Source organism: Vitis vinifera, chromosome 5 (assembly GCF_030704535.1).
Source record: "Vitis vinifera cultivar Pinot Noir 40024 chromosome 5, ASM3070453v1".
NCBI classification, from domain to species: domain Eukaryota; kingdom Viridiplantae; phylum Streptophyta; class Magnoliopsida; order Vitales; family Vitaceae; genus Vitis; species Vitis vinifera.
This window is the reverse complement of record NC_081809.1, coordinates 11,553,213-11,565,708: the sequence shown is the minus strand read 5'-3', so window position 1 is coordinate 11,565,708 and position 12,496 is coordinate 11,553,213. Positions and strand designations below refer to the sequence as shown.

The 12,496-nt window shown below is 35.8% G+C and overlaps 1 protein-coding gene across 1 annotated transcript; it reads right to left on the bottom strand.

Moving 5' to 3' along the window:
* Nucleotides 1-4,008: 4,008 nt before the first annotated feature.
* Nucleotides 4,009-9,834, bottom strand: LOC100249525 (beta-glucuronosyltransferase GlcAT14A). The gene is made up of 4 exons (XM_002282962.4): nt 8,926-9,834; nt 8,769-8,844; nt 8,565-8,680; nt 4,009-4,774 (listed from the first exon to the last, which is right to left on the bottom strand). The coding sequence occupies exons 1-4, from the start codon at nt 9,515-9,517 to the stop codon at nt 4,260-4,262; spliced, it is 1,299 nt and encodes a 432-aa protein (XP_002282998.1). The 5' UTR covers nt 9,518-9,834; the 3' UTR covers nt 4,009-4,259.
* Nucleotides 9,835-12,496: the final 2,662 nt, after the last annotated feature.

The following is a 12,496-nucleotide window of genomic DNA, read 5'->3' as shown; positions in this document are numbered from 1 at the left end:
CAGTAGACTTTCATTCACCTTTTGATCTAATTGTTGACCCATGTGAGTTGCCTACTAGGGCATACCCTCATTCCTTAGGATCATCAGACCTTTCATAGGCTTCGTTATCTTTTGACCTAGTTTTCGATCTTTATGAGTTGTCATACTGGGGCATATCCCCTCCTGCCGAGTTTGTTTGCATTGTTATCTTAGCAAAGCCACTTGATCAGATCATCATCATGTTAGTTCAGTACGAGTTTTTCGGGACCGCACCTATATCGATCTTTCATTCACCTTATGTTCAGTTCAGTTTTCGAGATCGCACCTATATCGATCGGTCATCGTCTTGTCAATTTGAGTTTGGTTTTTGGGACCGCACCTATATCAATCAGTCATCTTCCTATCATTTTGTGTTCGGTTCGAGTTGGGATCGTACCTATATTGATCAGTCATTAATCTTGTCGGTTCAGTTAGAGTTTGGGGTTGCACCTATATCAATCAGTCATTCACCTTGTGTTCAGTTTAGTTTTCGAGGTCGCACCTATATCAATCGGCCATCTTCCTATCAGTTTGTGTTCAATTCAAGTTGGGATTGCACCTATATTGATCGGTCATTGTCTTGTCAGTTTGAGTTTGGGTTTTTGTAGCCGCACCTATATCAATATGTCATCTTCCTATTAGTTTTATTCAGTTCGAGTTGGGACCGTATCTATATCGATCGATCATTCATCTTATCAGTTCAGTTTTTGAGGTCGCACCTATATCGATCAACCATCTTCCTGTCAATTTGTGTTCAATTTGAGTTGGGACTGTACTTATATCGATCGGTCATTCATCTTGTCAGTTCAATTTTCGGGGTTGCACCTATATCGATCAACCATCTTCCTGTTAGTTTGTGTTCACTTCAAGTTGGGCTCGCACCTATATCAACCGATCATTTAGCTTGTAAGTTTAGTTTGAGTTTTAAGGACCGCACTTATATCAATTGATCATTGTCCATGTTAGTTTGAGGTTTTTCGGGACCGCACCTGTATCGATCGGTCATTCATCTTATCAATTCAATTTTTAGGACCACATCTATATCAATTGGCCATTCATGTTGTCAATTCAGTTTTCGGGACCGCACTTATATTGATCGGTCATTTCCATATCAGTTCAGTTTTTGGGACCGTACCTATATCAATTGGTCATTTTCCTATCAGTTTGTGTTCAATTTGAGTTGGGATCGCACCTATATCGATTGGTTATTCATCTTATCAACTTAGTTTGAGTTTTTCGAGGCCGCACCTATATCGATCAGTCATTTATCTTGTCAGTATGAGGTTTAGTTTTCGGGACTGTACCTATATCGATCAATCATTGTCATGTCAGTTTGAGTTAAGTTTGAGTTCCTAGGGCCACACTCATATCGATCGGTCATCTTTCTATCATCTTATGTTAGATTTTAGTTTTTGGGACTGCACCTATATCGATCAATCATTCATTTTGTTAGTTCAGTTTGAGTTTTAGAACCGTACCTATATCTATCGGTCATCTTCCTATCAGCTCAGTTTAGCTTAAGTTTCGGAACCACACTTATATTGATCGTTCATTTCCATATCAGTTCAGTTTTTAGGACCACACCTATATTGATTGATCATTGTCTTGTCAATTAAGTTGACTTTTGTTTAGCTTCAAGTCGCGTCTGCCTAATTAAGTCTTGTTCAATCTTGAGTCACATCTCTTTCTTTGGGTTCATTCTTTTTTAAGATTGATCATTCCTTATCTTGCTCCGAGTATTCTTACTTGAACCTTAGGCAAAATTATTTAAACTTGATCTACTAAGGTACCTAAAGACCTGGTCTAAGTATTAGAAAAAAAAGAATTTAAAAAAGATAGGTTTTTAGTTGAAAAATGACCAATTGATCAAGGGTAGGCCTAATCGAAGCAATCAAACCAGTTACCATTTCTCGGTCAAGGATCAATCAAGGGGTGTACCAACTTTCTCTCTTTTCCAAAAAAGTTGTTTTCTCAATTAAATGGAACCCTTTCATGATCGAGGGATACCTCTTCTCAATCAAGGTCCGATCAAGCCCTAATGGTCATCTGTCATGCATTTAATGTGTAACGACTAGTCAATCGATCAAGTCGAAGCTTAATCGAGAAATGCCAATTAGAGTCCTTTTTTGTGCCCGGTGGTAGAAATCTATAAATTGAGAACTCTACATTCAATTATTGCATAGAGAATACTTGTATTTAACTCTTCAACCACCTATTTCTCACCATCAAATCTCTCTTTCTTCTTTTGGTGCATTAAACCATCACTTGCAAATCATTTCTAGTACACCCATTAATCCATCCTAAATTTCCTTGTATTTGTACTTTCATTGTGCTAGGTTTGAGTTATCATTAAACTCTCATTCGGTGAAGTGCTTTAAGTTGAGCTAATACTTGAAGAAGTTGTAGTGCACATTGGAGTCAGAAGTCCAATTATAAGGACTTTGAGGCTCGATTGAAGCTTTGATTTAGTGAAACCCTCACTCGATTGGAGCTTGAGGAGAGTGAATGTAGGCAATGAGTGTCAAACCACTATAAATCTCGTGTTTGATTTCTCTGTCCTCCTTCCCCCAGGTGATTTTCTTAATTAATTAGCTTTTAAATTCACAAGTTTTATAGTTTTTGTATCTTTAGTACAAAATCTTTAGGGAAACCTACTTAAATAAACTCCTTATCATTTTGAAAACCACTTAAACTATAAGTAACACAAATCACATATGGTTTTTATTTAGAACAATTCTTCATCCGATTTCTAAAAGAATAAAATTGATTTAATTACTTCAATGATTTTAAGCATTCAATAAAAATATAATACAATACAAATTATACAAAGATATTCTAGCAAAATTAACTTTGAACATTATCTCTTTGAAGGTTTCTACTTCTTGATTGCATGTTTTGAAAATTTGTTGCCTGATCAGATTTAGAATAAAATCATTAACTTTAAACCTCATTTTATACTCGTCAAAACCGAGATTAACCAAACTTTAATCTAGTAAGATATCTAAATAAATTTTTCAAAATTTGTGAACACTTCTTTGTTTCATTTAATCAACAAAACTACGCAAATCATGAGCTTGCAATTACAATTTACATGTTGTGAAGTTTTTGGTAAATTAGATTATTAAATTACTATAAACTATTAGCAATTTAAATAATTTTTGTACAAAAATTAATTTTTAATTAATTAAATTATCATATTACTTAGAACTAATTCTCATAATTTTCATTTTAATTTTAACTCAATTCAAATAAGCATACTTATGAAAATGTTTTTTTTTTAGATTTTAGAATGACAAGTATAAATATAAAAAATAAATACCAAGAGACAAGATTGTACATAGGATGAAATAGGAATATATATATAAAACCTAACAAAATCATTTAAAAGATACAATATGTAATTTAAAATAAAAGATCCTACGCATAATACCTTTCCTTGCTTCCCAAAACCAGAATTACATTTTATTTATTTATTTATCAAGCAATTTTGAAAAACTATTGTAAAAGTAATAGTTTGTTTGGTCATATGATTTAAAAATAGTTTTTTATATTTAAAAATAAAAAACCTTTTTTATAAATCATTGTTCTCTAATTTTTAAAGAACAAATAGGAGTTGTTTTCATCCGTTTTGAAAAATAAAAGGAAAATATGGTCACGTTAAACCATATATTTTTAAAACTTATTTTTAAAAAATATTTTTTATTCTTTAACTTAAAAATAGTTTTAGAAAATATGACGAAACCGCCATAATTTTGAGAAACCTAAAATCAATCCTCAACAGGGCCAAAATAATTGTAAACGTCCAAGGCTAGGCTTAAAAGGGATGCTGAGATATGCTGGAAGGCTTTGTTTTAGTGGAAGCTTAAACAAGAGAAAAACGAAAAACAAAAACACGAGCTGCTGAAAACATACAGGCTTTGTTGGTCCATCCAAAAATGCATGTCTTTGAACCGTAAGAAACTAAAGGAACACCGCAAAGCAAAGAAGAGGGAAACAAAAACAATCATCCTCAACAGATTAACAAGGATCGTTTACACAATACCATCTCAAAATGCGCTCTGGCTAGCTCTAATACATGCCTTTTTTTTCTTTTTTAAATTCAATTTACAACAATTTCAATTGCAGTGTGCTACAATATTCAACCCTAAAAGAATGGGAAAATTGAAGTGGATCTATTACAAAATTTCTAAATGCTGGTTCCTTTTCCTTTCTTTCTCCTATGTGGGGGTTGAAGTGCTCAATCACTCAACAATACATTGATGAGCCTGAAATGTTCCATCTGAGAGCAGCTCAGCAATACGTTTTTCAAGTCTTTTTGCCCCTGGGCCAGGCCTCAAAACATCTGCATCTCCCCAAACTGAACATGTGTCATTCCCAGCCTCACCTAAACACCATCCCCCAGGCAAAATTTTTCCAGGACTACGTCCAAGAATCTCTTGGTCAATGCGGTCAAGGGCAACATCATTCAATCGGAACTGTGTGGCAAAGGCTGCTCCACTCTGAATCATGTCATCAAAGTCTTTGGAACCAAGTCTGCGGGGCTCCTCTTTGGCAGGCTTGTCAAAGGATGCATACTGTAAATTATGGTTTACAATAGTCTTGTTGAATTGCCGGGAATTACAAAGAATGGTTGGGAAATAATTGGGTAGGGATGAAGGCGTGTTAGCTAAGTACATCAGTAGAGTCCTTGGCAGGTTGTCAGTGCCCACAATGCAGAACTCAATAAAAGCACGATTCAAAATAGCTGAAGATGAACCTGTACCATAAAAAGATATAGATGTAAGTTTGTCACTCCTCCCATTTGAATGTTTGATGAGAAAACTCGGGGGGAAAAATTCATTAAGTTGATAATATATCTGGCAGTAACATTTCTCACAATCGAATATAGTGTTTTATCAGCTACATGGAGAAGGATCCAAAAGATATCTGGCAGTAAATACTTTCCATAGTTGGAACAAATATGTTACTTTCACTCATAGAAGTCACCATGCTTACTAAATATCATGAATAGGCATAGTCAATCCCTTCTATTTGGCTTTTGGAAACCACAAGGGAAAGGAAAGTTACTTGACAAAGGCATCTATTTTTTATTTTTTGAGCATTTTCCTTTAATAGTTTTTCCAATAACTGATGGATGATTAAGCTTTGGACTACACCAAAATTGGGGGAATAAGAAAGGTTGATCTAGCCATTACTTTTTTTCGAGCTAACACATGAAGTTGCACCCTACCTAAAGCCGTGTCTCTTAACATGTATCTACTAAACCTTGCAAAAAGAAAGTAAAAAATTTCTTACAGACATCACACAGTAGTGAGCTAAAGACAAGTTTAAATCCCTGTGACTTCAATAATAAAGAGAAGAGGGAAATAAGTGGCAAAACCAGATTACATACAAAATATGCATTATTTCTTTTCCTAAATGTATAGTCTCTTGTTTTTTCATAGAAGCCCCAGAAACTCGGGTTACGAAAAAATCAAGACTGCTCCTTTCCTTAAAAATAAGGCAAGCAACTCAAAAGAAAAGTTCTATCTGCTTCCTTTCAAAGACAAGTTAGCGGTGAAAGCACTATTTAAATACACATAACTGTGACTCAGGTTATTTGCAGATTCCAACTGTAGGCTTCTTGGTTCAGATGATTGTCATATGAATAACCTCTGGTTCAACCTGATGCTTCTAGATCACCACTCATGCAATTCAGATTATAATATTCCTTTTTCCCTCTCAAACAGTCTGAATCATTTCAACCTCATCAAGCAACAGAACATATATTCTCTCTGTTACAAGGAACTGCATACAAATTGTCCGGTGCTGTGTCTTAGGAGTCACACTTGCTTAACCCCCAAACCTTAACACATGAGGATACACCTAAACAAACCAATACTTATTTTCACATTCTATAACCTAGGCCAAATGGAATTTCCTTTATAAAATAGAACATCCTACAATGAACTAGGAATTTGTTCTTTTTCTTTGTTGAACACATGAGCTGGGTACAAATTGGGATAATATTGGGATACATATCATGGAACAAGATCCATGTCATGGCATGTCCATGCCCATGTCCACCATAAGTACTTTGCATGCTTTGAAGTGTCCACGGAACTTACCATGTGCTTCTTCTCTTATTTATAACAGTAGATTTCAAAAGTGTAAAATAAGAAATTTTAGTTGTCAAAAACCTGGAACTTGGTTTCTCATTTAAAACTTTTAAATTCTAAGCCCCAACATTGACTAAGATGCTAAAATTAAGAATTGTCCCTCTTATCAATGTTAAACAGAGCCTTGCTTCTTTCTTCTAAATTCTAGTAGCAGAAATTTGGCTCTTGAAGAGATTGTTGGATCCCAACCAACCATTGCCAATCTTGAGTGACCTTTCCCCATCCAGTGCTTGACTGGCAACAGCTTGAGCCAGCAGAGAAACAAGCTTATCCCCATCCCTTTTAAGATTATCAGTACCAATCAAAGAGTGGTATGGTGCAACGGCAATTTTGAATGAAGAGCATAACATCGAGTGGGATGGTTGTTCAGACTAGTAGAAAGAACATTGTCATTCATGGTAAGATGAGAGAGGACCAATTGTGCTAAAGTCACTTTAAGTATCAAGTTTTACCAAAGACTATAAATAATTTTGGACCACCAGATTTTACATATTCTTCTTTTATATTTTTCTCCTTATAACATTCATTACCATTCAAAGACCTGACAAAAATAGCAATTTTCAAATCAAAATTATTTAATTTGGATCATCTTCCACAAAGTTGACCAATTACATGAAACTCATCAAGGCATCAAATGGTGGATCCCACATTGAATTTTTCTACTGAAATGGTGAGATCTCATTTGGGTGGTGTGACTCCCATTTGATTTCTCCATATCTTTTCCTTTCCATTCTATGCACAGGTTGTTATACTTGTCACTGCTAACTCCAAACACCCAATGCCTCTAAACTGGAACCATCAGTTCTTAGGTCCTCCTGAAACTCCCACAGAAGAAAATGTTTCATCTAAATCGAACTCATGCTCACTTTTGACATTGTTCACCATGGCTCCCCCATTTTTAGCCAACACCTCGGTCACCACCAACTTACCAACTCTTTTAACAGCTAATACCTAATTCACCATCACCATCAACTTTTCCCTGTCAATCAAACCACCTAAACATACCATCAATTATCATTACTCCACTCCCACTTAGATTTTACTATCACATCACCACCAATACATACATGATGAATTACCATCACCTTCTTCACACAACCAGCCAATACTAACTCTGAATACCCAAATAGTGAATGGATCTAAACTGGAACCACCAGTCCTCAAATGCTCCTTAAGCTGCAAGTGACAAAGGCATTCCACCAAATATTGGACTCATGGACTCTTGGACTCTTTCGACTTTGTGTTCCACCTAAGCTGTAACCCATTCCCAAGCCAGCACCACCAACTACCAGTTACTCTCTAACAAGTAACAACTCACTTTAACTCAGCCCCAGCATCACCAACAAATTTTCCCTATAAAATGAACCAACTAATCAATGTCATTACTCCATTTCCATTTGGATTCTGCTATCCCATCACATCAATACCTACCTGAATGGTAACCTACCATCACCTCCTTCACCCACTCTCAACCTCATCAGGGTGATTATTAGTCAACCCTACACTACAGCCATTTGACCTTTTCATCATTGTGACCACCTTACCTTACCATCACCCCAGCCCCAGCATCACTAATTCTTTAGAAAACCATCAACAACCACATCCTAAGCATGCACCATAATCAATGGATACCTCACTTTTGTTATCACGTCATCTCCTTAGGACCCTTGTAGTGTTCCAAAGGCAGATTCCCTCTTTTGTTCCCTGCAAGGCTTTTGTCTGAAACTTCCACACCTCACTAAACAAGCTGCTTCAATTTAGAATTTTATCTTTGGCTACTGCCAGTCACTGGGATGCAAAGCCAAAAATGGATACTCAAGACTAATTGTTTTAGGACAATGAGTGCACTCAAGAGTCCCCTGCTCCAAATATTATAAAATTTTAGAATAATTAATTAGTTAACCAAACCAGTGAATAGTATGATCTATTTATGGATGGCTCTTATCAGAAACAAGCAAAAGGACTGCTAAAATCTGACCTAATTATATAACTCTACAACCCATAAGCCACTGCAAGAAGTTCCACATTTCATTCTGAAAAATCCCTTTTTGAAGGCCCATCTCACACCATTACAACATCTCAGTGCCAATGTCATATCTTGGGGTCAATAAGTAAAAGTAGATTATAAAATTTCCAGTCCCTAAACTATACTTCCAAAATTATGATAAATAGTAAACTAGGAAATTTATGCCAAATACCAAGATATAATTTTCATATGCACCCAAAATTCTTTGCCTAGTAGTTGTCATTCATTCGTCTCATAATTGCTTCCATGACTTTAGACTGTAATGTATGCCTTTAGAACTCAAAGCAGCTCATGGGCAATTGATATTCACATAAGAAATTATGGTCATAAAGCCCATGACATAGAAGAACGCTAGAACTCACCTGTGAACAACTGAAAAGAATTAGGCAGTCCCCGCTTCTGAGTGGCATAAAATATCTCAGTTTTCTGTGTAAGATAGAGCCCTGGATCAACGATAATCGGCTTCAATTTCCGAGATCTACAACACCAAGCACATACATCCATCAAATTACAGTAACCAAAGAAAAAGCAAAGATACTCTCAATCCAAAAGACCAATTTGCATACTCTCTCCAGCCAATGTAACTGGTGTGATTCACAAAATTGAGGTCTCTAGGTACAAATGATAAAATGTGGAGAAGATCTGCAAATCCAACAAAACCCAGATCAGAAAACCAACACAAAATCCATTCATCAAAACTACAAACAGGATCAGACCATGTACCATCCTGGGTAACAAGCGGGTAATCAGAAGCGGAGAGATTAATAAACCAATCCCAAGACGACGACAACCGTAGAAGAATGGAGGCCCCATGAAGAGTCGAAGAAATCGAAGAAGACCCTTTCCCGTAGGCGAAATCCGCCTTGCCCATCACATTAACATTCCGGGCAGCTCGGAAAACAGGGACCGATTGTACAGCGAGGGCGAGGCGGTCACGATCAGACTGAGGAGCGGTGAGGTCGAGGTGGAGGAGGTAGTGATTTCGGGGGTGGTAGGCGGCGAAGAGGAGGCGGAGGATCTTGTGGGAGTCGCCGGCGGAGCCGGAGATGAAGTAGGCAAGTGAGGGAGGAGTGGGAGTGGAATCAGATGGGTTGGGGTTGAGGAAGATGGGATGGCGGTGGTGGGAGGTGGGAAAAAGATATGGGTCGGTGGCGGGGGCGGAGGGCGCAGGAGGAGAGGTAGCGGAGAGAGAAAGAATGAATAAAAGAGAGACAAAGGAGGTGGCAATGATGAGGTAGAAGCTCCTATTGTCCTTGGTGAGGGCGGCAGCGGTAGTGCCGGAGATGGGGAAGGGGGGTTGGTGGGAGTTTTGCATTGTGGGAGTGATGCCGTCGGTTGATACGCTAACCACTCTCTCCCATTCTTCTTGCGGAGTATTTGTATTTTTCCAACCCTCTCTCTCTCTCTCTCTCTCTCTCTCTCTCTCTCTGACAGTGAGATGTCACGGGAATTCAAATATGGGTTTGGGTTTGGGTTTTCTCTTTCCAGATTCAAGTTTAATGGAAACAGTTCTGTTGGGGGTTACCTCTCCTCTGTATTCACTATTCAGTGTGATCGAGGCTGATGGCCGACCCTCTTTTAACCCCCCTTTTTTGTGTGATTGAGGTTGATAGCGAAGCCTCTTTAACCCCCCTTTTTTCAGATGAGCCATGAGAGACAGGTGTATAGGTGGTGGGTTCATGTCCATCTACTGTGGGTCTCACCCATGACTGCAATTTTTGTTCCTTACTAATAATTCTTTCCTTTTACTCCAAGACACCTACTACTTTTTTCTTTTCTTTTACCTTTTAACTACAAAACTCAGAGAGGTGGTTTTAACTTATGCCCAAATGATTACTGGATTAAAATATATACTTTTTTTTAATTTTTACAACTTACTTCCAAACTTGTCTCCTGCCATACCAATTAAACAAGATCACCATTGTTAATTTGTTGGGATCATTTAGAATCCATTTGATTGTGATTATAGGAAGTATTTTTATCATTTTTAATATTTAAAAATTTATATAATTCAAGTATTAGAAATACTAAAAATGTTTTCTGGAATTAATATCAAACGTACTTTTAATGAACCTTTAGGTTATGTTTGATTCTCGGAAAATAGTAAGGAAAGAAAAAAATATATAAAAAAAATGATTTTTTTATATTTGATTGTCCTATGAAAAATATAAACGAAAATAAAATATAATTAAAACTAATTAAAAACTTATATATTTTTAAATTATTTAATCTTTATATTGATGAGTTAAAATAAATAAAATGAGTTTGAAATAACAAAAAAAAAAATTTATCGACTTTTAATTTATTTTTTCTTTTTCTTCTATTTTTTCTTTATATTTTCTTTCTCTTACATTTTTCCTCAAATCTTATGAGAACCAAACATAACTTTAATGAATTTTTGAGCTAAAACATCATAAGCATTAAGATGATGGTGGTAACAAGGCATCACATTATATGTTCATTAATTATTTATCTACTAACATTTAGGAGGATAACAATCATCGGATGTAGTAGTCTATTAAATGATAAAGCAAATGAATATTCCTAACAAATTTAGACATTTAATTTTTGTGAGTAATTCTGCAATGTATTTGGTCCCCGTTTGGCTCTCAAAACAGTAGCCATCGGGAGGGTCATTTTCCTGAAGCTCAAGCCACAAGGGAGTATATCTCCCAGGTAAATGAAAGCTATAAGAAATGTATGGTTTAGCCGAATAGGAGGATGGTCAAGGTTGTCTTCATCCTTTTTAGGGGAGATTCCAAGCCGGGTCTCTCTATTTAGTATTTACAGAATGGAAACAAAAACCAACGACCACACCAAGAAACAACAGGACTGTTTGTCTGATGGCAACATAAGATCCAAAAAGAAGAGACTCAGGCACAAATCCTTTCTCTTAAGTTTGAGTTTATTTATTTTTTATTTATTTTATTTATTTATTTATTTATTTGTTAGAGTTCGAAGGTCGAGTTTATCAAGGTCAATTTTGTCATGTTCTTAAACCCTTAAACACTAGGAAAAAATAAATAAATAAAGGTTTTGGTACGCATTGCCGGTCCAAATTAAAATAGCCCGGCTCAACTCCCGTCACTTTTCTCTGCGACATTTGGATGAAAGAGTCCGGACCCAAAAGTAGCCAAAGCGAGCCATAACCTTCAACGGTGGGGACCATCGGAAGAAAGGACGGACCATCCACATGCAAGGTCTACAAAGGGTGATGTAACAAAGTGATAACGTGGAAAAGGCCATTAATTAGGTTCAGGGGTCCAAATGGGCAGGTTGGTCCACCTAATCCAAACCCAACTTGACCTGTACACCGGTTTAAGTAATAATTTTTAATATCTGGATTAGGTTTATGATAAGTCTTTCAATTTGAAATTCAATTTACGTAAGTCTCTAGGATATTGAGTATTTTTTTATATGTTAGCAATTTTATTTTAATTTATTTTTTGACTTGGGAAACTTTTTATAGTAATTTACTTTTTTATATTGAAAATTCAAAGTTTTTGTTGGTACAACTAAAAAGTCATAAGTTTTGAAAAGTTTAACTTATAATAAGTTATATAATTAAAAGGGTATAAAAAGGACCAACATATTTTTTTGAAATTAAAAATGATTTATTAAATATTTAAAAACTATAGGAACCATTCGAGTAGTGTAACAGAGCCCAAACATTGGGATTAAGTGCTTAACCAACGCTCAAGTGTTTGTAGCGCTTTGGTAGTTACATGTTCTCGAGTGCTTGTGTAAAATCTGTCAAAATATAGCAAAATATTTTCAAATTTTTTCACCCAAATTTTGAAAACTTTGAGATACCGAATCTCCTAGGGCTTTTATGCCTATATAAAAATTGTTAAAACCCTTTTAAGGGAGAATACATTTCATGGGAGTTAGTCTACCTTGCCACACCAATTCCTAATCTTTTATTGAAGGATTCGAAATATTGAATGTTTGAACACCTACATCCCTTCAAGGGGACTAAAGGAGATTGTTGGAGAGTAAGTAAGTAATCAAGTAAATTTGTATAACTTAATTTCGAACATTGAATTTAGATTAGAAAACTTAAATCTTATAGATTTTTATCTTTACAGTTAGTATGAGGGTTGTCCATATAAAAATTCTTATGCCTCGTATATACTTGTTTGTTTGAGTATTTTGCTTATATTGATTATTTCTAATATCTTGTGGGCTTAAAATTAGTTTAATGAATTTTATTCCTTATATTATAATTTTTAAATACACTCATTCACCCCTTATGGTAAATACTTTATTGGACTTTAGGTTTTCACTCTAGGTA

Bases quoted from the DNA above. Each gene is read 5' to 3' on its own strand.
- LOC100249525 (XM_002282962.4), bottom strand. From the start codon at position 9,517: ATGCAAAACTCCCACCAACCCCCCTTCCCCATCTCCGGCACTACCGCT. The intron at 8,845-8,925 runs GTACATGGTCTG...TTGGATTTGCAG, and splicing joins CCCGCTTGTTACCCAGGATG to ATCTTCTCCACATTTTATCA. The intron at 8,681-8,768 runs GTATGCAAATTG...TTGGTGTTGTAG, and splicing joins AGTTACATTGGCTGGAGAGA to ATCTCGGAAATTGAAGCCGA.